The sequence below is a fragment of the Phocoena sinus genome, chromosome X (assembly GCF_008692025.1).
Source record: "Phocoena sinus isolate mPhoSin1 chromosome X, mPhoSin1.pri, whole genome shotgun sequence".
Classification (NCBI taxonomy): Eukaryota; Metazoa; Chordata; class Mammalia; order Artiodactyla; family Phocoenidae; genus Phocoena; species Phocoena sinus.
The window spans coordinates 47,226,658-47,251,158 of NC_045784.1; the positions used below are offsets into that span (position 1 = coordinate 47,226,658).

General features: G+C 38.9%; 1 protein-coding gene across 4 annotated transcripts in view; it reads right to left on the reverse strand.

Annotated features, from left to right (window-relative positions):
• PHF8 (PHD finger protein 8) overlaps nt 1–24,501 on the reverse strand; it is a 106,975-nt gene that overhangs the window by 22,047 nt on the left and 60,427 nt on the right. For all 4 annotated transcript variants that reach the window (XM_032619835.1, XM_032619837.1, XM_032619836.1 and 1 more), the window contains one exon: nt 13,370–13,465. In XM_032619835.1, coding sequence (XP_032475726.1) covers nt 13,370–13,465 — 96 coding nt within the window. The remainder of the gene's footprint in view (nt 1–13,369; nt 13,466–24,501) is intronic.

Here is a 24,501-nt window from a genome sequence, read left to right on the forward strand (position 1 = left end):
CTCTAAGATCAGGAACAAGACAAGGATGTCCACTCTCGCCACTATTATTCAACATAGTTTTGGAAGTCCTAGCCATGGCAATCAGAGAGGAAAAAGAAATAAAAGGATTACAAATTGGAAAAGAAGAAGTAAAAGTGTCACTGTTTGCAGATGACGTGATACTATACATAGAGAATCCTGAAGATGCCACCAGAACACTACAAGAGCTAATCAATGAATTTGGTAAAGTTGCCAGATACAAAATAAATGCACAGAAATCTCCTGTATTCCTATACACTAATGATGAAAAATCTGAAAGAGAAATTAAGGAAACACTCCCATTTACCATTGCAACAAAACAAATAAAATACCTAGGAATAAACCTATATAGGCAGACAAAAGACCTGTATGCAGAAAACTATAAGCCACTGATGAAAGAAATTAAAGATGATACCAACAGATGGAGAGATATAACATGTTCTTGGATTGGAAGAATCAATATTGTGAAAATGACTATACTACCCAAAGCAATCTACAGATTCAATGCAATCCCTATCAAATTACCCATGGTATTTTTTATGGCACTAGAACAAAACATCTTAAAATTTGAATGGAGACACTAAAGACCCTGAAGAGCCAAAGCAGTCTTGAGGGAAAAAACCGGAGCTGGAGGAATCACACTCCTTGACTTCAAACTATACTACAAAGCTACAGTAATCAAGACACTATGGTACTGGCACAAAAACAGAAATACAGATCAATGGAACAGGATAGAAAGCCAGAGATAAACCCACGCACATATGGTCACCTTATCTTTGATAAAGGAGGCAAGAATATACAGTGGAGAAAAGACAGCCTCTTCAATAAGTGGTGCTGGGAAAACTGGACAGGTATATGCAAAAGTATAAGATTAGAACACTCCCTCACACCATACACAAAAATAAGCTCAAAATGGATTAAAGACCTAAATGTAAGGCCAGAAACTATCAAACTCTTAGAGGAAAACATAGGCAGAACACTCTATGACATAAATCACAGCAAGATCCCTTTTGACCCACCTCCTAGAGAAATGGAAATAAAAACAAAAATAAACAATGGGACCTAATGAAACTTAAAAGCTTTTGCACAGATAAGGAAACCATAAACAAGACCAAAAGACAACCCTCAGAATGAGAGAAAATATTTGCAAATGAAGCAACTGACAGAGGATTAATTTCCAAAATTTACAAGCAGCTCATGCAGCTCAGTAACAAAAAAACAACCAACCCAACCCAAAAATGGGCAGGAGACCTAAATAGACATTTCTCCAAAGAAGATATACAGATTGCCAACAAACACATGGAAGAATGCTCAACATCTTTAATCATTAGAGAAATGCAAATCAAACCTACAATGAGATATCATCTCACACCAGTCAGAATGGCCGTCATCAAAAAATCTAGAAACAATAAATGCTGGAGAGGGTATGGAGAAAAGGGAACACTCTTGCACTGCTGGTGGGAATGCAAATTGATACAGCCACTATGCAGAACAGTATGAAGGTTCCTTAAGAAACCAAAAGTAGAACTACCATACGACCAAGCAATCCCACTACTGGGCATATACCCTGTGAAAACCATAATTCAAAAAGAGTCATGGACCAAAATGTTCATTGCAGCTCTATTTAAAATAGCCAGGAGATGGAAGCAACCTAAGTGTCCATCATCGGATGAATAGATAAAGAAGATGTGGCACATGTATACAATGGAATATTCCTCAGCCATAAAAAGAAAGGAAATTGAGGTATTTGTAGTGAGGTGGATGGACCTAGAGTCTGTCATACAGAGTGAAGTAAGTCAGAAAGAGAAAGACAAATACTGTATGCTAACACATATATATGGAATCTAAGGAAAAAAATGTCATGAAGAACCTAGGGGTAAGACGGGAATAAAGACACAGACCTACTAGAGAGTGGACTTGAGGATATGGGGAGGGGGAAGGGTAAGCTGTGACAAAGTGAGATAGTGGCATGGACATATATACACTACCAAACATAAAACAGATAACTAGTGGGAAGCAGCCACATAACACAGGGTGATCAGCTCGGTGCTTTGTGACCACCTAGGGGGGTGGGATAGGGAGGGTGGGAGGGAGGGAGACGCAAGAGGGAAGAGACATGGGAACATATGTATATGTATAACTGATTCACTTTGTTATAAAGCAGAAACTAACACACCATTGTAAAGCAATTATACTCCAATAAAGATGTTAAAAAAAAAGAACTTACTTTTAAAATGTGATAAAAGTTATTAGCTTTCTTTTTAGAGAAATATACATGGACATATGCATACATTTATGTTAAAAATACAGCAGTGTTAATTATTTGCTCTATGAATGGGGAAACAATGGATAAGATCAGCTTTTGATATAGAAATATTCATATTTTTTATGTAGAATGAGGAAAAAATATAAATAAATTATATATATTTGACTATTTCTTACTATATATAAAATGGGTATATGAAAATCCTGAAGACCTACATGAATAAATGGGCAAAAGTCAGACATAAAATTTACAAAAGAAAAAATTCTAAAGCTAATACAAACATATAGGAAATGTCTAATCAAAGAAATGCAAATTAAATCAGTGAGATTCTGTTGTTTGCTTGTGAATTACAAAACATCAAAAAATACAATGATAGGAGGAAGGAAGATGGCGGAAGAGTAAGACGCGGAGCTCACCTTCCTCCCCACAGATACATCAGAAATACATCTACACGTGGAACAACTCCTACAGAACACCTACTGAACGCTGGCGGAAGACCTCAGACCTCCCAAAAGGCAAGAAAGTCCCCACGTACCTGGGTACGGCAAAACAAAAAAGAATAAACAAGAGACTACAGAATAGGGACGGGACCTGCACCAGTAGGAGGGAGTTGTGAAGGAGAAAAGGTTTCCACACACTAGAAGCCCCTGCACGGGAAGAGACTGCGGGTGGCGGAGGGGGGCAGCTGTGAAGCTGAGGAGGAGAGCGCAGCAACAGGGGTGTAGAGGGAAATCCAGAGAGATTTCCGCACAGGGGATCGGTGCCGACCAGCACTCACCAGCCCGAGAGGCTTGTCTCCTCACCGGCCAGGGCGGGTGGGGCTGGGAACTGAGGCTCGGGCTTCGGTCGGAGCGTAGGGAGAGGACAGGGGTTGGTGGCATGAACACAGCCTGCAACGGGTTAGTGCACCACGGCTAGCCAGGAGGGAGTCCAGGGAAAAGTCTGGACCTGCAGAAGAGGAAAGAGACGTTTTCCTCCCTCTTTGTTTCCTGGTGCACGAGGAAAGGGGATTAAGAGCGCTGCTTAAAGGAGCTCCAGATACAGCGTGAGCCGCGGCTAACAGCACGGACTCCGGACACGGGCATGAGACGCTAAGGCTGCTGCTGCCACCATCAAGAAGCCTGTGGGCGAGCACAGGTCACTCTCCACACCTCCCTTCCGGGGAGCCTGTGCAGCCCGCCACTGCCAGCGTCCCGGAATCCAGGGACAACTTCCCCGGGAGAACGCACGGCGGGTCTCAGGCTGGTGCAACATACCGCCAGTCTCTGCCGCCACAGACTCGCCCAGCACTCGGTACCCCTCCGTCCCCAAGGCCTTAGTGAGCCAGAGCCTCCGAATCAGCAGCTCCTTTAACCCCGTCCTGTCTGAGCGAAGAACAGACACCCTCCGGCGACCTACATGCAGAGGCGGGGCCAAATCCAAAGCTGAACTCTGGGAGGAGTGCGATCAAAGAAGAGAAAGGGAAATCTCTCCCAGCAGCCTCAGGAGCAGCGGATTAAATCTCCACAATCAACTTGATGTACCCTGCAACTGTGGAACACTTGAATAGACAACGAATCATCCCAAATTGAGGAGGTGGACTTTAAGAGCAAGATTGATTAGTTTTTCCCCTTTTCCTCTTTTTGTGAGTGTGTATGTGTATGCCCCTGTGTGAGATTTTCTTTGTATAGCTTTGCTTTCACCATTTGTCCTAGCGTTCCATCCGTCCATTTTTTGTTGTTGTTGTTTTTTACTTAAAAAATTTTTTTTCTTAATAAATATTCTTTTATTTTAATAACTATATTTTATTTTATGCTACTTTGTTTTCTTTTCCTTTATCCTCTTTCTTTCTTTCTTTCTTTCCACTTTATTTTTCCCTTTTCTTCTGAGCCGTGTGGATGAAAGGCTCTTGGTGCTGCAGCCAGGAGTCAGTGCAGTGCCTCTGAGGTGGGAGAGCCAACTTCAGGACACTGGTCCACAAGAGACCTCCCAGCTCCACATAATAGCAAATGGCGAAAATCTCCCAGAGATCTCCATCTCAACACCAGCACCCAGCTTCACTCCACGACCTGCAAGCTACAGTGCTGGACACCCTATGCCAAACAGCTAGCAAAACAGGAACACAACCCCACCCATTAGCAGAGAGGCTGCCTAAAATCGTAGTAAGTCCACAGAAACCCCAAAATACACCATCAGACGTGGACCTGCCCACCAGAAAGACAAGATACAGCCTCATCCACCAGAACACAGGCACTAGTCCCCTTCACCAGGAAGCGTACACAACCCAGTGAATCAACTTTAGCCACTGGGGACAGACACCAAACACAACGGGAACTACGAACCTGCAGCCTGCAAAAAGGAGACCTCAAACACAGTAAGATAAGCAAAATGAGAAGACAGAAAAACACACAGTAGATGAAGGAGCAAGATAAAAACCCATAAGAACGGGCTTCCCTGGTGGCGCAGTGGTTGAGAGTCCGCCTGCCGATACAGGGGACACGGGTTCATGCCCCGGTCTGGGAAGATCGCACATGCCACGGAGCAGCTGGGCCCAGAAGACATGGCCACTGAGCCTGTGAATCCAGAGCCTGTGCTCCACAATGGGAGAGGCCACGGCAGTGAGAGGCCCGCATACTGCAAAACAACAACAACAACAACAAAATCCGCACCAGACCTAACAAATGAAGAGGAAATAGGCAGTCTACCTGAAAAAGAATTCAGAATAATGATAGTAAAGATGATCCAAAATCTTGGAAATAGAATAGACATAATGCAAGAAACATTTAACAAAGACCTAGAAGAACTAAAGATGAAGCAAGCAATGATTAACAGCACAATAAATGAAATTAAAAACACTCTAGAAGGGATCAATAGCAGAATAACTGAGGCAGAAGAATGGATAAGTGATCTAGAAGATAAAATAGTGGAAATAACTACTGCAGAGTAGAATAAAGAAAAAAGAATGAAAAGAACTGAGGACAGTCTCAGAGACCTCTGGGACAACATTAAACACACTAACATTCGAATTATAAGGGTTCCAGAAGAAGAAGAGAAAAAGAAAGGGTCTGAGAAAATATTTGAAGAAATTATAGTTGAAAACTTCCCTAATATGGGAAAGGAAATAATCAATCAAGTCCAGGAAGCACAGACAGTCCCATACAGGATAAATCCAAGGAGAAACACGCCAAGACACACATTAATCAAACTGTCAAAAATTAAATACAAAGAAAACATATTAAAAGCAGCAAGGGAAAAACAACAAATAACACATAAGGGAATCCCCATAAGGTTAACAGCTGACCTTTCAGCAGAAACAGCAAGCCAGAAGGGAGTGGCCGGACATATTTAAAGTGATGAAGGAGAAAAACCTACAACCAAGATTACTCTACCCAGCTAGGATCTCATTCAGATTTGATGGAGAAATCAAAACCTTTACAGACAAGCAAAAGCTGAGAGAGTTCCACACCACCAAACCAGCTTTACAACAAATACTAAAGGAACTTCTCTAGTCAAGAAACACAAGAGAAGGAAAAGACCTAAAATAACACACCCAAAACAATGAAGAAAATGGGAATAGAAACATACATATCGATAATTACCTTAAAAGTAAATGGACTAAATGCTCCCACCAAAAGACACAGACTGGCTGAATGGAGCCAAAAACATGATCCATATATATGCTGCCTACAAGAGACCCACTTCAGACCTAGGGACACATACAGACTGAAACTGAGGGGATGGAAAAAATATTCCATGCAAATGGAAACCAAAACAAAGCTGGAGTAGCAATTCTCATATCACACAAAATAGACTTTAAAATAAAGACTATTACAAGAGACAAAGAAGGACACTACATAATGATCAAGGGATCGATCCAAGAAGATATAACAATTGTAAATATCTGTGCACCCAACATAGAAGCACCTCAATACATAAGGCAAATACTAACAGCCATAAAAGGGGAAATTGACAGTAACACATTCACAGTAGGAAACTTTAACACCCCACTTTCACCAATGGACAGATCATTCAAAATGAAAATAAATAAGGACACAAGCTGTAAATGATACATTAAACAAGATGGACTTAATTGATATTTATAGGACATTTCATCCACAAACAACAGAACACACATTTTTCTCAAGTGCTCATGGAACATTCTCCAGGACAGATCATATCTTGGGTCACAAATCAAGCCTTGGCAAATTTAAGAAAACTGAAATTGTATCAAGTATCACTTCCGACCACAAGGCTATGAGACTAGATATCAATTACAGGAAAAGATCTGTAAAAAATACAAACACATGGAGGCTAAACAATACACTACTTAATAACGAAGTGATCACTGAAGAAATCAAAGAGGAAATAAAAAAATACCTAGAAACAAATGACAAGGGAGACATGACAACCCAAAATCTATGGGATGCAGCAAAAGCATTTCTAAGAGGGAAGTTTATAGCAATACAATTCTACCTTAAGAAACAGGAAACATCTTGAATAAACAACCAAACCTTGCACCTAAAGCAATTAGAGAAGGAAGAAAAAAAAAACCCCAAAGTTAGTAGAAGGAAAGAAATCATAAAGATCAGATCGGAAATAAACGAAAAAGAAATGAAGGAAACGATAGAAAAAGATCAACAAAACTAAAAGTTGGTTCTTTGAAAAGATAAACAAAATTGATAAACCATAAGTCAGACTCATCAAGAATAAAAGGGAGAAGACTCAAATCAATAGAATTACAAATGACAAAGGAGAAATAACAACTGACACTGCAGAAATAAAAAAGATCAGGAGAGATTACTACAAGCAACTCTATGCCAATAAAATGGACAACCTGGAAGAAATGGACAAATTCTTAGAAATGCACAACCTGCAATACTGAATCAGGAAGAAACAGAAAATAAGAACAGGCCAATCACAAGCACTGAAATTGAAACTGTGATTAAAATTCTTCCAACAAACAGAAGCCCAGGACCAGATGGCTTCACAGGCGAATTCTATCAAACATTTAAAGAAGAGCTAACACCTATCCTTCTCAAACTCTTCCAAAATATAGCACATGCAGGAACACTCCCAAACTCATTCTATGAGGCCACCATCACCCCGAAACCAAACCAGGCAAAGATGTCACAAAAAAAGAAAACTACAGGCCAATATCACTGATGAACATAGATGCAAAAATCCTCAAAAAAATACTAGCAAACAGAATCCAACAGCACATTAAGAGGATCATACACCATGATCAAGTGGGGTTTATTCCAGGAATGCAAGGATTCTTCAATATACGCAAATCAATCAACGTCATACACCATATTAACAAACTGAAGGAGAAAAACCATATGGTCATCTCAATAGAGGCAGAGAAAGCTTTCAACAAAATTCAGCACCCATTTATGATAAAAACCCTCCAGAAAGTAGGCACAGAGGGAAGTAACCTCAACATAATAAAGGCCATATAAGACAAACCCACAGGCAACATCGTCCTCAATGGTGAAAAACTGAATGCATTTCCACTAAGATCAGGAACAAGACAAGGTTGCCCACTCTCTCCAGTCTTATTCAACATACTTTTGGAAGTTTTAGCCACAGCAATCAGAGAAGAAAAGGAAATAAAGGAATCCAAATCGGAAAAGAAGAAGTAAAGCTGTCACTGTTTGCAGATGCCATGATATTATACATAGAGAATCCTAAAGATGCTACCAGAAAACTACTAGAGGTAATCAACGAATTTGGTAAAGTAGCAGGATACAAAATTAATGCACAGAAATCTCTGGCATTCCTATACACTAATGATGAAAAATCTGAAAGTGAAATCAAGAAAACACTCCCAAAAAAAAAAAAAAAAGAAAACACTCCCATTTACCATTGCAACAAAAAAAGAATAAAATATCTAGGAATAAACCTATGTAAGGAGACAAAAGACCTGTATGCAGAAAAGTATAAGACAATGATGACAGAAATTAAAGATGATACAAATAGATGGAGAGATATAACATGTTCTTGGATTGGAAGAATCAACATTGGGAAAATGACTCTACTACTCAAAGCAATCTACAGATTCAATGCAATCCCTATCAAACTACCACTGGCATTTTTCACAGAACTAGAATAAAAAATTTCACAATTTGTATGGAAACAAAAAAGACCCCAAATAGCCAAAGCAATTTTGAGAATGAAAAACAGAGCTGGAGGAATCAGGCTCCCTGACTTCAGACTAGACTACCAAGCTACAGTAATCAAGACAGTATGGTATTGGCACAGAAACAGAAAGATAGATCAATGGAACAGGATAGAAAGCCCAGAGATGAACCCACGCACATATGGTCACCTTATCTTTGATAAAGGAGGCAGGAATGTACAGTGGAGAAAGGCCAGCCTCTTCTATAAGTGGTGCTGGGAAAACTGGACAGGTACATGTAAAAGTATGAGATTAGATCACTCCCTAACACTATATAGAAAAATAAGGTCAAAATGGATTAAAGACCTAAATGTAAGGCCAGAAACTATCAAACTCTTAGAGGAAAACATAGGCAGAACACTCTATGACATAAATCACAGCAAGATCCTTTTTAACCCACCCTTTACAGAAATGGAAATGAAAACAAAAATAAACAAATGGGACCTAATAAAACTTCAAAGCTTTTGCCCAGCAAAGGGAACCATACACAAGACGGAAAGACAACCCTCAGAATGGGAGAAAATATTTGCAAATGAAGCAACTGACAAAGGATTAATCTCCAAAATTTACAAGCAGCTCATGCAACTCAGTAACAAAAAAAACAAACAACCCAATCCAAAAATAGGTAGAAGATCTAAATAGACATTTTTCCAAAAAAGATATACAGACTGCCAGGAGACACATGAAAGAATGCTCAACAGCATTAATCACTAGAGAAATGCAAATCAAAACTACAGTGAGATACCATCTCACACCAGTCAGAATGGCCATGATTTAAAAATCTGGAAACAATAAATGCTGGAGAGGGTGTGGGGAAAAGGGAACACTCTTGCACTGCTGGTGGGGGTGTGAATTGGTACAGCCACTATGGAGAGCAGTATGGATGTTCCTTAAAAAACTACAAATAGAACTACCATGTGACCCAGCAATCCCACTACTGGTCATATACCCTGAGAAAACCATAATTCTAAAAGAGTCATGTACCAAAATGTTCATTGCAGCTCTATTTACAATAGCCAGGAGATGGAAACAACCTAAGTGTCCATCATCTGATGAATGGGTAAAGAAGATGTGGCACATATATACAATGGATTATTACTCAGCCATAAAAAGAAACGAAATTGAGCTATTTGTAATGAGGTGGATGGACCTTGAGTCTGTCATACAGAGTGAAGTAAGTCAGAAAGAGAAAGACAAATACCGTATGCTAACACATATATGGAATTTAAGGAAAAAAATGTCATGAAGAACCTAGGGGTAAGATGGGAATAAAGACACAGACCTACTAGAGAATGGACTTGAGCATATGGGGATGGGGAAGGGTAAGCTGTGACAAAGTGAGATAGTGGCATGGACATATATACACTGCCAAACGTATAATAGCTATCTAGTGGGAAGCAGTCGCATAGCACAGGGAGATCAGCTCGGTGCTTTGTGACCACCTAGATGGGTGGGATAGGGAGGGTGGGAGGGAGGGAGACGCATGAGGGAAAAGATATGGGAACATATGTATATGTATAACTGATTCACTTTGTTATAAAGCAGAAACTAACACACCATTGTAAAGCAATTATACCCAATCAAGATGTAAAAAAAAAAAAAAATACCATGATACAGAATGCTTGTTTTCAACCCAGTATCATTCTCCCTTTCTTGCTTACTAATAAAAACATAATTTTGTGGAACAACAATGTACCTAACTAAAAACTACACTTCTTGGCCTTTCTAGCAGATAATCTTGGCCATGTGACACAATTTCAACCAAAGAGATTTTTTTTTAAAAGTAGAACTTAAAGCAGCCATCTTGCGACCCTGAGGGGATAAGCACTCACTAAGGATGCCTGAGAGGTTCCTATTACTCATAGGCAAAGACTATTGTTAACTATATGCTCAATGCCTGTGAGGATTCATAAACAAGTACTCTCGCATATGGCTGGTGGTAGCGTAAAGTAGTAAAACCTTTCTGGAAAACAATTTGGCAATACATACCAAGAACTTTTAAAACATTCACATTTACAAATTGTAGTGGCAAGAGTGTAGGGAAATAAGCACTCTCATGCATTGTTTGTGGGAGTGTAAACAATCTCCAACATGTAATTGTTAAGTGAGAAAAGTAAAGCACATAACATATGTAATGTATGTCTCCAATTGAGTTAAGAGGGGGAAAGAAAATATATACATGCATTTACTTGTATATGAATAAACTACGTCTAAAAGGATACACATAAAATTGGTAATAGTGGTTGACTCCAGGTGGGGAATTGGAAGGCTGTGGAACAGGGGTGGGAGGGAGACTTTTCACTGGATATCCTTATATACCTTGGCCCTTTGAGAGTTTCATGGGAATCTATCCTAAGCATATAAATAGAGATACAAACACTTACATACAAAAATGTTCACTCCAAATGTTACCACTAATTGTAAACACTTGGCAATCGGCTAAATGCCCTACATTAAAGAAGTTAGGTAAATTAGGTATATCCATGGGATAGAATATTTTGTAGCCATTAAAATATTGTTTATAAATAACGGCACAGGGATATGCTTATAATATTAATTTAAAAGGCCAGATATATTTACTGGTTTTGAACTTTTACAGTCAACCTCTAGTCAACATAGAGTACTAATTACAAGTCAATGGTAACAACCTTGACAATATAAACAAAAAAGTACAGCTTATAGAAGGTTGGAGGAAGAAAGAAAGAATAGCAGCACTAATGTCCGTATCTTAGAAAGTGGGTAATCAAGAGAGACTGACAAAAGCTGATGGGAGGACAAACAGTGGTTAAGTTAATAATAAATCAAGGGGGAAAGGGCGGGGGGTGGGATGAACTGGGAGATTGGGATTGATATATATACACTATTGATTCTATGTATAAAATAGATAACTAATGAAAACCTACTGTATAGCACAGGGAACTCTACTCAATGCTCTGTGGTGACCTAAATGGGGAGGAAATCCAAAAAAGAGGGGATATATGTATATATGTATAGCTGATTCACTTTGCTGTACAGTAAAACACAATATTGTAAAGCAACTATACTCCAATTTAAAAAAATCAAAAAAAGGTTAATAAATCAAGAAATGGTGGTATAAACCCTATTATCTTGAATTTTGGAGGCAACTACCAGAAAAATGAAAATGACAAGGTTGCCTCTCAGGCAAGGGACTGGAAGTAGCAAAAGCAGAGGCAGACCATTGCATTTCATCCTAAACCTCTCTGTACTATTTGGTTTGCTACCAGATATACACATTATTTTGATTAAAAGGCAAAAAAAATTTTTAAGTAGGATATATGACTGTGATTTCAACCATAAAAAGAAAAATGCATAGGAAAAAAGACTAGAAGGAAATATATCAAAACGTTAACAATGGGGCTTCCCTGGTGGCGCAGTGGTTGAGAGTCCACCTGCCGATGCAGGGGACACAGGTTCGTGCCCCAGTCTGGGAAGATCCCACATGCTGCGGAGCGGCTGGTCCCGTGAGCCATGGCCACTGAGCCTGCGTGTCCGGAGCCTGTGCTCCGCAACGGGAGACGCCACAACAGTGAGAGGCCCGCGTACCGCAAAAAAAAAAAAAAAAAAAAAATCTTAACAGTGGTTGCTTCCGGGTGGCAGAATCATGGGTGATTTCTTCTTTATACTTTCCTCTATTTTCCAAATTTCCTATTATGCTAAAAAGCCAGAAAGTATAGGAGAAAATAAAATCAGAAAATAGGCCTGAAGAAAGAAAAAAGAAACATTTGCTGATTGACTCACTAAGAGAACACTTTTCAGGACTGCCCTGCCACCCCATTCCTCCAATCCCAAGCTAATACCAGAAAGGTCAAATAAGGCTGGGTGGGGACAGCACACCCTTTATTTCCTGGGGAACCACAGGGGTACTGTGATGCCAGCACCCTCTGTGGCAGACTGTTGCAGTAATGGCTCTCAATTTGCTCACATGTCCTTGTGTGCATAGGAAAACTTTGCAGTTCCCACTCGCAAGAGATAGAATCTATTTCTCCACTTTTGGAATCAAGGCTTGGCCGTGTAACTTGCTTTGGCAATGGGACAATGGAAAACATGACACAACAGAGGCTTGAAAAGTGCTTGCATATTGGGCTTGTCCTCTCTTGCTGCTGGACACCCTTCTGCTACCTTGTGAAAAAGCTTAGGCTGGCCTTCAGGTGGGTGAAAGACCACATGGAGAGAGGCCCCAGACACCCCAAATTAGGTCCTGGACACCTGAAGGAGATCTTTTTAGACCATCCAGCCCCAGGCAATCTGGTCCAGACTGGAACAATAGTTCCGCCAACCTACAGAATCATGAGAAATGATCAACCGTTGTTCTAAGACACTAAGTTTTAGATAGTTTGATTCAGCAAAAGCCAACTGACATACCCTCCAATGAAAAAACCACCCAGCCAGGGAGATGAATAAAATTCTTTTATTACCCTCTAAATTCCATATTCATCTCAAAACTCATTCATTCTTCCCTCCTCAGAGGTGGCCTCTCAGCCAGTACAGGTAATAATCTAAGGAGTCTTGGGCCTTGTAGAGCTCAACAGTTAGCAGAATTTCCCTCCTTTGACAACAATATTATTATCAAAGGGCTGGGATGATGGTAGCAGAATGTTCTCAGGAGCCTTAGACTGCTTGCTGAAATCTGCTCAAGGTCTTCCTCTTTTCATCTCAAGCCATGTAATATCAAAAGCAACATGCTCCATTACCTCTGATTTTGCTGACCTGAGTGCACGAACTCTGTGTCTTATTGATTATTTTTGCTCCAGCACCTAACATGGTACCTGGCATACAGCAGGCACTCAACAAATGTTTGCTGAATAAACAAATGAGTGTCTTCCTATATTAAATGTTCCACCTAGCCAGTGGGACATATTTTCCCCCCAACCACCCCCACAGAGTTTAAGGACAGAATACTAGATCACCTTTAGGACTCCATGGAGCATCATCTGAATTCTTCTTTTTCTTGGGTCGAGATTTCAAAGCAGGGTCATCATCGTCAGACTCCAGGGAAGGGTAAACTGCAGTGAGAGGGAAAAACAGGGTAAAATGAGATCTCATCCAGAAGGGTGATGACAGAATGATACCTACCTGAGCTCCTCCCACCCCCCTACAAGTGGACCCTTTACTTAATCCATACTCAACTGTAGGAATTCTTAAATATGCCACATACTTTTCATGTCTTTCTACTTTTGTACCCTTGCTGCAAATGTCCTTCTCCCAGCATCACCTAACTCTGATTTCACTCACCCAACATCTATTTAGCGAGTAACTTCATGAGTTAATGACCGTACAAAATTCAGCTTTAGATTCACATCCTAAAGAAGCCTTCCCTCTTCTCTTAATCTCATTCAGATGCATCCTCAACTCTCCACAGTATTCTGTGCATACCTCTATTGGAGTTGTTATATAGTATTTAAGAGATGATTAGTAAATGTCATCCCCAATTTACTGTGAGGGCAAGGATATGTATTATTTGATTTTAAACTAAGGGAGCTGAACATAATGAAGAGTGGGTGCTCAGTAAGTGTTTGCTGAATTAATGGAAAAAGAAATGGTTCACACAAAGGAAACAAAAAGACCACTTAGGCTGAATTGGGAACAAGATTATTATAACTGAATGATGCGAATGACAAAACACACATATATAAGTATCTCAACCTATATAAATACATAGAAACATCCAGTTTTATCATACACATGTAACACCTATACAGTTTAATAGGAAAATGGTCTAGAAAGGTCCTACTGATGAGGTCAAACTCTGCTACTGCTAAACCTAAAAGAGAAGCAAAGTGAGAGTGAATATTTCCTCCTAATGACTACTCCCATTCCTCCTACTGATCAGCTTCAAACTTCTCTAGAATTCTGCTTCATCAGAGGAATCCAGTCTCCCACTTCCTTCCAGAAGGGTCTCTCTGTAGGAAAATGAGTCCATTTTTCAGGCCTTCCTCCTTGAGCAAAGAAGTAAAACACCTCTTTGACTCATTAAAAAAATTTTTTTGAATTTATTAATTGTCCCTAGAAAGAAATGACTACTGGTAACAGTTGTTTGAGAAAGGTTCCATCCCTACTAGACTAATGGCTGTCAATGTTATTTTGTTGGGTTTGAAAGGTTTTTCCACCTAAAGGAAAGAAGTGTAGTATGGTAGAAAGACCTTGAGTCTCAGGATTAGACAATTACTTTGAAATCCTGGACTGACCCACTAGCTTAGTAGCCTAGGAGAACTGTAAGTCTCACTATCTTCACCCATAAAATTGAAATAATAGATGAACCTGCCTTGCAAAGTTCTGAGGATTGAGAGATAACAGGTATAAAGTAACATACAAAAGGAATTCCATTCTAAGGTTCATGTCTTATTCAAGATGGAATAAGATGTAGAAAATAATTAATTTTAGACATTTAAAGAAAATACAAGTTAAAATACGCATATTAAAAATACAAGGGTAGGGCTTCCCTGGCGGTGCAGTGGTTGGGGGTCCACCTGCCAACGCAGGTGACACGGGTTTGTGCCCTGGTCCGGGAAGATCCCACGTGCCGCGGAGCAGCTGGGCTCGTGGGCCATGGCCGCTGAGCCTGCGTACCGCAAAAAAAAAAAAAAAAAAAAAAAAAAAAAAAAATACAAGGGTGGGAGGAGTGATGCCTCCTCCAAAAATGATGGAGTTGGGAGCTCCAAGGATCTGTCCCTCCACTGAAGCAACCATTAAGCTGTCAAAAACTACAATAATCAGCTTTTTGGGGACTCTGGAATCCAATCAAAAACTTATAACAACAAAGGGGATGCTTAACAAAGAAAAAGCCTGCTTAATTAAGGCATTTAAGGAAAATTCTGTCAGGAAATCTCAGCTGACTGCTGAGGCAATGGAACAGATGCTTCAGTGACCACACACAACAAGGAACACAGTATTTGCAAAAACTCATTTGGAAAGTCATTAAATAAATAGATAACTGTAGCTCACCATAAGCAACAACAGCAATCTCTAGGGAAGAAGGAAGATATGACTTCCAGAGTTATCACATTATAATATTCAAAAGGTCTAGGTTTCAAACAAAAATTATAAGGCATGTAAAGAAACAGGAAATTATGTCCCATTTACAGGAAAAATATTGATAAAAATTGTCCATGAGGAAGCTCAGACATTGGACTTACTATACAAAGACTCTAAATATGTCTTAAATATGATCAAAAATAACCATATCTCTGGAAGCAACCTAAATGTCCATCAGCAGAGGAACAGATGAAGAAGATGTGGTACATATATACAATGGAATATTACTCAGCCATAAAAAGGAACGAAATTGGGTAATTTGTGGAGACATGGATAGACCTAGAGAGTGTCATACAGAGTGAAGTAAGTCAGAAAGAGAAAAACAAATACGGTATATTAACACATATGTGGAATCTAGAAAAATGGTATCGATAATCCTATTTGCGTAGCAGAAATAGAGACACAGACGTAGAGAACAAATGTATGGATACCAATGGGGAAAGAGGAGGGGTGGGAGGAATTGGGAGATTGGGATTGACACATATACACTATTGATACTATGTATAAAATAGATCACTAATGAAAACATACTGTATAGCACAGGGAACTCTACTTAATGCACTGTGGTGACCTGAATGGGAAGGAAGTCCAAAAGGGTGGGGATATATGTATGGCTGATTCATTTTGCTGTACAGTAGAAACTAACACAACATTGTAAAGCAACTATACTCCAATAAAAATTAATTTTAAAAAACTGTCCTTTGAAAAGATCAATTAAATTGATAAGATGCCAGCAAGAATGACAAAGAAAAAGACACAAATTACTATCAAGAATAAAAATAAAAAGAATAATAAAATAACATCAGATAAAAAATGTCACTAAAGACTTCACAGACATTAGAAGGATAATAAGGGAATACTACAAACAACTCTATGCTCATAAATTCTACAACTTAGCTAGAACGGACCAATTCCTTGAATACCATGAACTACCAAAACTCACCCAAGATGAAATAGAAAACCTGAATAATCCTATATTTACTAAAGAAAATAAATCCATAGTTAAAGCCTAAAAATGAAATCCCTAGGCCCAGGTAGTTTCACACAAAAATTCTACTAAACATTTAAAAAACCCCACTAATTATACATAATCTCTTCTAGAAAACAGAAGAGAAGGGAGCATTTCCCAACTCATTCTTTGAGGCCAGCACTGACTGCCCTGATACCAAAACTAAAGACAGTACAAGAAAAGAAAATTATAGACCAATATCCCTCATGAACACAGACACAAAAATCCTCAGTGAAATACTAGTAAACCAAATCCAGTAATATATAAAAAGAATAATACACCATGAGCAATTAAGGTCTATCCTGTGATTTCAATTCTGGTTTGATATTTCAAAATCAGTCAATGTAACCTACCATATTAACAGACTAAAGGGAAAAAACCACATGATTATATCCACTGGTGGAATAAAAACATTGGGAAAACTCAATATTCATTCATTTTAAAAAAAAAACCTCTCAGCAAAATAGGAATAGAAGTGAACTTCCTTAACTTGATAACCTATACAGATAATATCACAATAATGAAAAGACTAAATGCCTTCCCCCTTAGATTGGAAACAAGGCAAGGGTGTTAGTTCACTCTCACCACATCGTGCTTGAAATTCTAGCCAGAACAAAAAGGCAAGAAGGAAAAAAGACATACAGATTGGAAAGAAAGGAATAAAACTGTACCTACTTGCACATGACATGATCATGATCATCTAGACAAAAAAATACCAAGAACATACAAAACATTCCTAGAATTAATAAGTGAGTTACCAAGGTTGCAAGATACAAGGTCAACACACAAAAATCAATCATATTTATATATACTAGCAATAAACAGTTGGAAACCAAAGGTTAAAAAAGGTACCATTTACAGTATCTCCAAAAAATACGCAATTCAGGGATAAATCCAACAAAAAACATGTGTAGAACCTGTATGCTGAAAACTATGAGACACTGATGAAAGAAACTTTTAAAAGAGTAAATATGGAGGAACATAACCATGTACACAGATTAGAAGATTCAATATACCTAAGGTGACAATTCTCTTGCAGTCCTTGTGTAAAACAGTTTGGTGGTCCCTCAAAGAGTTAAACACAGAATTATCATATGACCCAGCAATTCTACTCTTAGGTATATGCCCAAGAGAAATGAAAACATGTGTCCACACAGAAACATGCACAAAAATGTCTACAGCAGCATTATTCATAACAGCCAGAAGGTGGAAATAACCCAAATGTCTATCAGCAGATGAATGGATAAATTGTGGTATAACCATACAATGGAATACTAAGTCAACCATAAAAAGCAACAAAATACTGATACATCCTATAACTTGGATGAACCTTAAAAACATGGTAAGTGAAAGAAGCCAGACACAAAAGGTAACAAACTATATGATTACTTTATATGACATATCCCAAACAGGCAAATCCATATGGACAAAAAGCAAATTAGTGGTTACCAGGGGATGAGGGGAGGGGGAACATGGGGAACAATTACTTAATGGATCCCGGGTATTTTTCTGGGCCCATGAAAATATCTTGGAAACAGAGGTGGTGGTTGCACCACATTGTGAATGTGCTAAAATGCCACTGAACTGTACACTTTAAAATGTTTAATTATATGTAATGTGACTTGTACCTCGATAAAAAATAAAGATCACAATTCTCTCTGAATTGATCTATATATTTAACACAATTCCAACCAAAATCCTAGCAGAAATTGTTGTGGATTCAGACAAACTGATTCTAAAATTTATATGGAAAGGCAAAATTGAAGAAATCATATTACTTGATTTTAAGAATTAATAAAGCTTCAGTAATCAAGATAGTAAGGTACTGACAAAGAGATTGACACGCAGATCAATGGAAAAGAACAATTCAGAAACAGAGGCACACAAATATGGTCATTTGATTTTTGACAAAGGTACAAATGCGAGTCAATAGAAAAATAAAATAAAAAATAGTCTTTTCAAGAAATGGTGTTGGAACAATTGGACATCCATATGCAAAAAAAAAAAAGGTGAACCTCAATCTTTAGTCAAAATGGAACATGGATAGAAATGTAAAACCTAAAACCATAAAGTTTTTAGGTGAAAAAAAAGGAGAAAATTGTGCCCTGAGTTTACAGAAAGAGTTGTTAAATAAGACACTAAAAGCATAAGCCATGAAAGATAAAACTGATAAACTGGACTTTCTAGAAAGTGAAAGTGTTTACTTTAAGAAAGAAAGTCTTAAGAGAATGAAATACAAGCCACAGACTGGGAGAAAATATTTGCAAATCACTTATCTGACAAGAGACTTGAATCCAGAGTATATAAAGAACTTTCAACGCTCAACAGTTAAGAAACAACCTAATGTTTTAAAAGGCAGCAGTTGTTCAAAGTGTCTATTTAGACATTTCAAAAAAGAGTATATGACTGGCAAATAAATACATGAAAAGATGTTCAACATCATTAGCCATCAGATGAGCCACTAAATGAGATATTGCTACACACCTATTAGGATGACTAAAATAAGTATACTGACAATACCAAGTGCTGATGAATATGCAGAGCAATTAGAACTCTCACACATTGCTGGTGGGAATGTAAAATGGCACAATCACTGGAAAACAGTTTGGCAGTTTCCAATAAAGTTAAAGCATCCACTGCTCACATTGTTCAGGAATCCCATTCCTAGGTATTTATCCTAGGGAAATAAAAACTCATGTTCACACAAAAGCCTGCATACAAATATTCACAGCAGCTCAATTCGTAATCGCCCAAAGCTATAAACAATCCAATGTCCTTCAGTGGGTAAATGGATGAAGAAACTGTGGTAGAGGGACTTCCCTGGCGGTCCAGTGGTTAGGACTCTGTGCTTCCACTGCAGGGGGCATGAGTTCAATCCCCGGTTAGGGAACTAAGATCCCACAAGCCAAAAAAGCCCAAAAAAACAAAACAAAACTGTGGTAGATCCATACAATGGAAAACTATTCTTCAACAAAAAAGAACAAGCTATTGATATGCAACAACATGGATAGAATCTTAAAGGCATTATGCTAAGTAAAAGATACCAGTCTCAAAATATTACATACTGTATAATTCCATTTATATGACATTCTGGCAAAGGCAAAATCACAGTGATGGGGAATGGTGGTTGCCAGGAGTTAGGGGTAGAGGGAGGGCATGACTACTAAGGGATAACATAAGGGACTCTGGAGGGGTTCTGTGTTCTGCTCATTGTGGTGGTGGTGGTGGTGGTTACAAGAATCTAAGCATGTGTATACCAACAAAGCCAATTTTACTTAATGTTAATTTAAAAAATAAAATTTAAAAAACCCTTTATCGGGCTTCCCTGGTGGCACAGTGGTTGAGAATCTGCCTGCCGATGCAGGGGACACGGGTTCGTGCCCCGGTCCGGGAAGATCCCACATGCCGTGGAGCGGCTAGGCCCGTGAGCCATGGCTGCTGAGCCTGCGCGTCCGGAGCCTGTGCTCCGCAACGGGAGAGGCCACAACAGTGTGAGGCCCACATACCACACACACACACACACACACACACACACACACACAAAGAAACCCTTTATCAAAAGGGAAAACAGACTGAAAATAAATGAACAGAGCTTTCAACTCAAGATGTTGTACAAAGAACATTAAGAAAAAGGAATAAAACAAAACCAGAAATTAACAGTAAACAAACACCAAACACTGGAGATAATTAGTAAATCATCAAATAAACTAGACAAACTATGTTAAACACCACAACCAAATACAGCTAATTTCAAGAAGGAAATATCAATTCAAAACCAGTAATTCTACTAATGTAAATCACCATTAGCAAATTAACAGAAAACTATGTGTTTATATTAAAAGATGCCCAAAGATCATTTGATAAAACCCAATTCCACTCTGGATTTTAAAACAAACAAAAACTTCTCAAACTCCCCTGAACTTCATGACAGTAGTCTAACAGAGACCTACAGAGCCCTACATACTGAGTGAACAAACACTAGCAGCATTACCTTTAAAGTCAGACACAACACAAGGATGCCCCCTATCACCATTACTACTCAACACTGTAATAAAACTAGGAAAATCTAGAGGTATGAATACCAGAAAGAAAGGGGGTGTTATGGGCTAATTGTGCCCCCGCCCCAAAATATGTTGAATTCCTAATCCCCGGTACTTCAGAATACGACTGTATTTGGAGATAAGGCTTTGAAAGAAAGTTAAAATGAGACCACTAGGATAGGCCCTAAGCCAATCTGACTGGTGCCTTTTTAAGAAGAGATTAGGATATAGAGAGTGACACCAGGGGCCCATGTGCACAGGGGATGACCATGTGAAAAAGTAGCAAGAGGGAGGTCATCTGCAAGCCAAGGAGAGGCCTCAGGAGAAAGCAACCCTGCTAATACTTTGATCTTGAACTTCTAGCCTCTAGAACCGTGAAAAAATTAATTTCTGTTGTTTAAGCCAACCAGTCTGTGGTATTTTGTTATGGCAGCCCTAGCAAACTAAGATAGGGGACACAGATCACCTACCTCAAGAGCCCAAGACAATTAGCTGAAAAACTAACAGAACTAATAAGAGCATATAAGGCAATCCAACACAGGATCAATATAGAAAAATCAACTATTCTCCTGCATACTAGCAACAGCCAATTGGAAAATATAATAGATAAAAAGATGCCATTTTCAATAGGAACAAAACTATAAAATAAAATACCTAGTAATAAACTGAAGAAGAGATATACAAGAAAGCCTGAATAAATAGCAGACCATGTTTGAAGATAGAAGGACAAGATGGCCTGTTTTGTGGCTGCTCAAAGGTAAATGGCAGAATGATAGCAATGTCATCCAGAAGTTGCACTGGTTCAAAGGCAATTTTCCCTGGCATGTTGTTTTTAACCAATCAGTGGTGAGTTTTCTCATATTTCAGAGAAAACCTTAGCTATATATGAAGACCTACACACAAAAGCTAAAAATCCTGCAATAGTGCCTCCCGTCAGAGGAAGGGTAAATGGTGGCTTTGTTTTCTACAAAATTAAGTTCTGTTGGGAGAGGAGGATGGTGGAGAGTGCAGCTGAAGACGTTGTGAAGACAATTTCCCCTGTGTTTAAAAACAACAAAGGACTTCCCTGGTGGTGCAGTGGTTAAGAATCCGCCTGCCAATGCAGGGGACACGGGTTTGAGCCCTGGTCCGGGAAGATTCCACATACCACGGAGCAACTAAGCCCGTGTGCCACAACTACTGAGCCTGCGCTCTAGAGCCCGCGATCCACAACTACTGAGCCCATGCGCCACAACTACTGAAGCCCGCGCACCTAGAGCCTGTGCTCCGCAACAAGAGAAGCCACCCGCAACAATGAGATGCCCACGTACCACAACAAAGAGTAGCCTCTGCTTACCACAACTAGAGAAAGCCTGTGCACAGCAACGAAGACCCAGCAGAGCCAAAAATAAATAAATAATTAAAAAAAATAAAAACAACAACAACAAAAGACTGCTGATGACTAGGCTCTGGATCAGATTTTAATTTGATAAAGCTGCTATTTATCTTAAGCAAATGCCCTCAAGAACCAACATCTGGAAGGAGGAACCTGAGCCCAGGCAGAGTTTAGGGCTACAAAGGATCCACTGACTACAATGCTGGGTGCAAATGCTGATGGGCTCTAACCAGGCAAGGATTACTATTAGGACTGTCATTATCTGGGCCAGTGTTTTGGCTTCAAAGCCACAGAGATTTTGAGGGGTATACCCCTTTCTTTTTCTTGTAAGCCCTATTATTTTTAGTGTACAAATCTTCAGGACATCTTTCAGAAATGTGTATATCCCACTGTAGCAGAAAGGGCTCTGATGAAAGATGTCAGTCTCCATAAATTAATCCATAAATTGCAAATGCCATGCAATCTTAATAAAAAATCCTAATAGGATTTTTCATGGAGTTTGACAAGTTGATTCTATAATCCATCTGGACTAGAAAAAGCTCAATAATGGCCTAGAAATTCTGGAAAAATAAGAACAAGTAGTTGGGTACCTCCTCATTAAACTGCCTTTCTAGTGTTGCTGGACAAAGCAGGGATAGGGGGAAGCAGACAGAGGTTGAGTGAGTTGTTTGTCCTGAGGTAGGACTAGTGAGACCAGGTCCAGATGCCTTGGCTATAGGTCAATGTGACTGTCTGCTGAAGGTAAGATGGATAGCCAGGGAAACTTGGCAACAAACTAAGACCAATCACAGCTCAACTCAGAGATGATGGGCTTGCTGAACATCTGTATTCTCCTCAGGTCCAAAGCAAGTTATGCAGAGGGGATTTGCCCTACCAGACACAAGGTCTAGAGTAACTAACCTATGAGGTAGTGCCACATGAGTGGACAAGTTGGTTTTATGGAACAGAATAATATTAATAACATCTAACACACAGCACTTACCATGCGCTGGGCAATGTTTTAAGTGCTTTATGTATAACTCATTTAATCCTCACAACAACCTATGAGGTAGGTACTATTATCAAAGAGAGGTTAATTAGCTTGCCCAAGGTTACATAGCTATTGAGGAACAGAACTGGGAACAGAGTAGAAAAACAAACCCAGGGAATTGCCTGGCAGTCCAGCGGTTAGGACTCTGCACTTTCACTGCCAAGGGGGTGGGCTCAATCCCTGGTTGGGAACTAAGATCCCACAAGCCGCTCAGCGCGACCCACCCCCCACCCCCGCCAAAAAAATGAAAAAAGAAAAACAAATCCATATATATATGGGAGTTTAGTTTAGGACAGAAGCGGAGCTTCAAATCAGGAGGATAATTGATGAACTAGTCAATAAATGGTATTGGGGAAAATGACTATCCATGTGGAAAAAAATACAGATTCTTACCTCTCACAATTCACAAAACCTAATTCCAGGAAAAAAAGCTAAAATTTTAACTTCTGTACAAGTTTTAGGTGAAAATATAAGAAATTCTTCTTACACAAAACATAAAATACAAAAAAAATTGATAAAGACAACTATGTAAAAACTGAAATCTACTACATGCTAAAAGATACCATAAGTAAAATTAAAATGCAAACAACAGACTAAGAGAAAATATTTTTCAACACTTGCAGAATATATAAAAAACACTCCAACAAATCTAGAATACATAAAGAACTCCTACAAATCAATAAGAAAAACTAACATCCTGAAAATGGGTGAAAAACTGAATAGATAATTCATGGGAAAGGAAGAGCCAATAAACATAAAACAAACAAACTAAAAAAAAAAAAAAAAAAACAAACAAACTGCAACACCATTTTTTGCCATCAGATTGGCCAAAATTAAAAAGGCTGATAACATCCACTGTTGGTAAGGCTGTGGGAAAACAGGTATATCTCATACACCACTCATATACTGACCTTTTTGGAAGGAATTCAGCACTATCAACATTTATGTCGTACATACCTTCAACTCAGCAGGTCTAGCTACTTTACAGAAATGTTAACGGGCACGTGGGCACAAAAGGTTATTTATAAGAATTTTCAAAACACTAAAAATTAGAAACAACCTAAATGATAATCAGTAGGAAACAGTTAAACATATGATGGTATACCTATGTTACAGACTACTATGCAGCAGGTAGATCTCAATGCATTGATGAAGTGTATCTCTAGGTACTGATGTTGAAAGATATCCAAGTAAGTTGTAGAACCATACACACTAAACCAAACTATACCTCTATCTATTTATGTCTACATATGGGTATAAACACAAGAAAATAAAAGGTATACATCAAACTGATAACAAAGGTTACCTTTGGATAACCTTTCTCAGAGGGGGAAGAGTGTTAGTCAAAGGAAATTTCTGCCTTCTCTGTCTTGTTCTAATTTTGGTCAATGAGGATTAATTTTTAAAATAGTATTAAAACAAAAACCTACATTAAAGTCAGCTGCACTATACAAAAAAGTGCTTCATACATTGTAGTACTCAACAAAGTTTACTTTACAAAAAAGGAGTCATCTATTAAATGTGAAAAGCCCACCGAAAAGTCATCATAAACC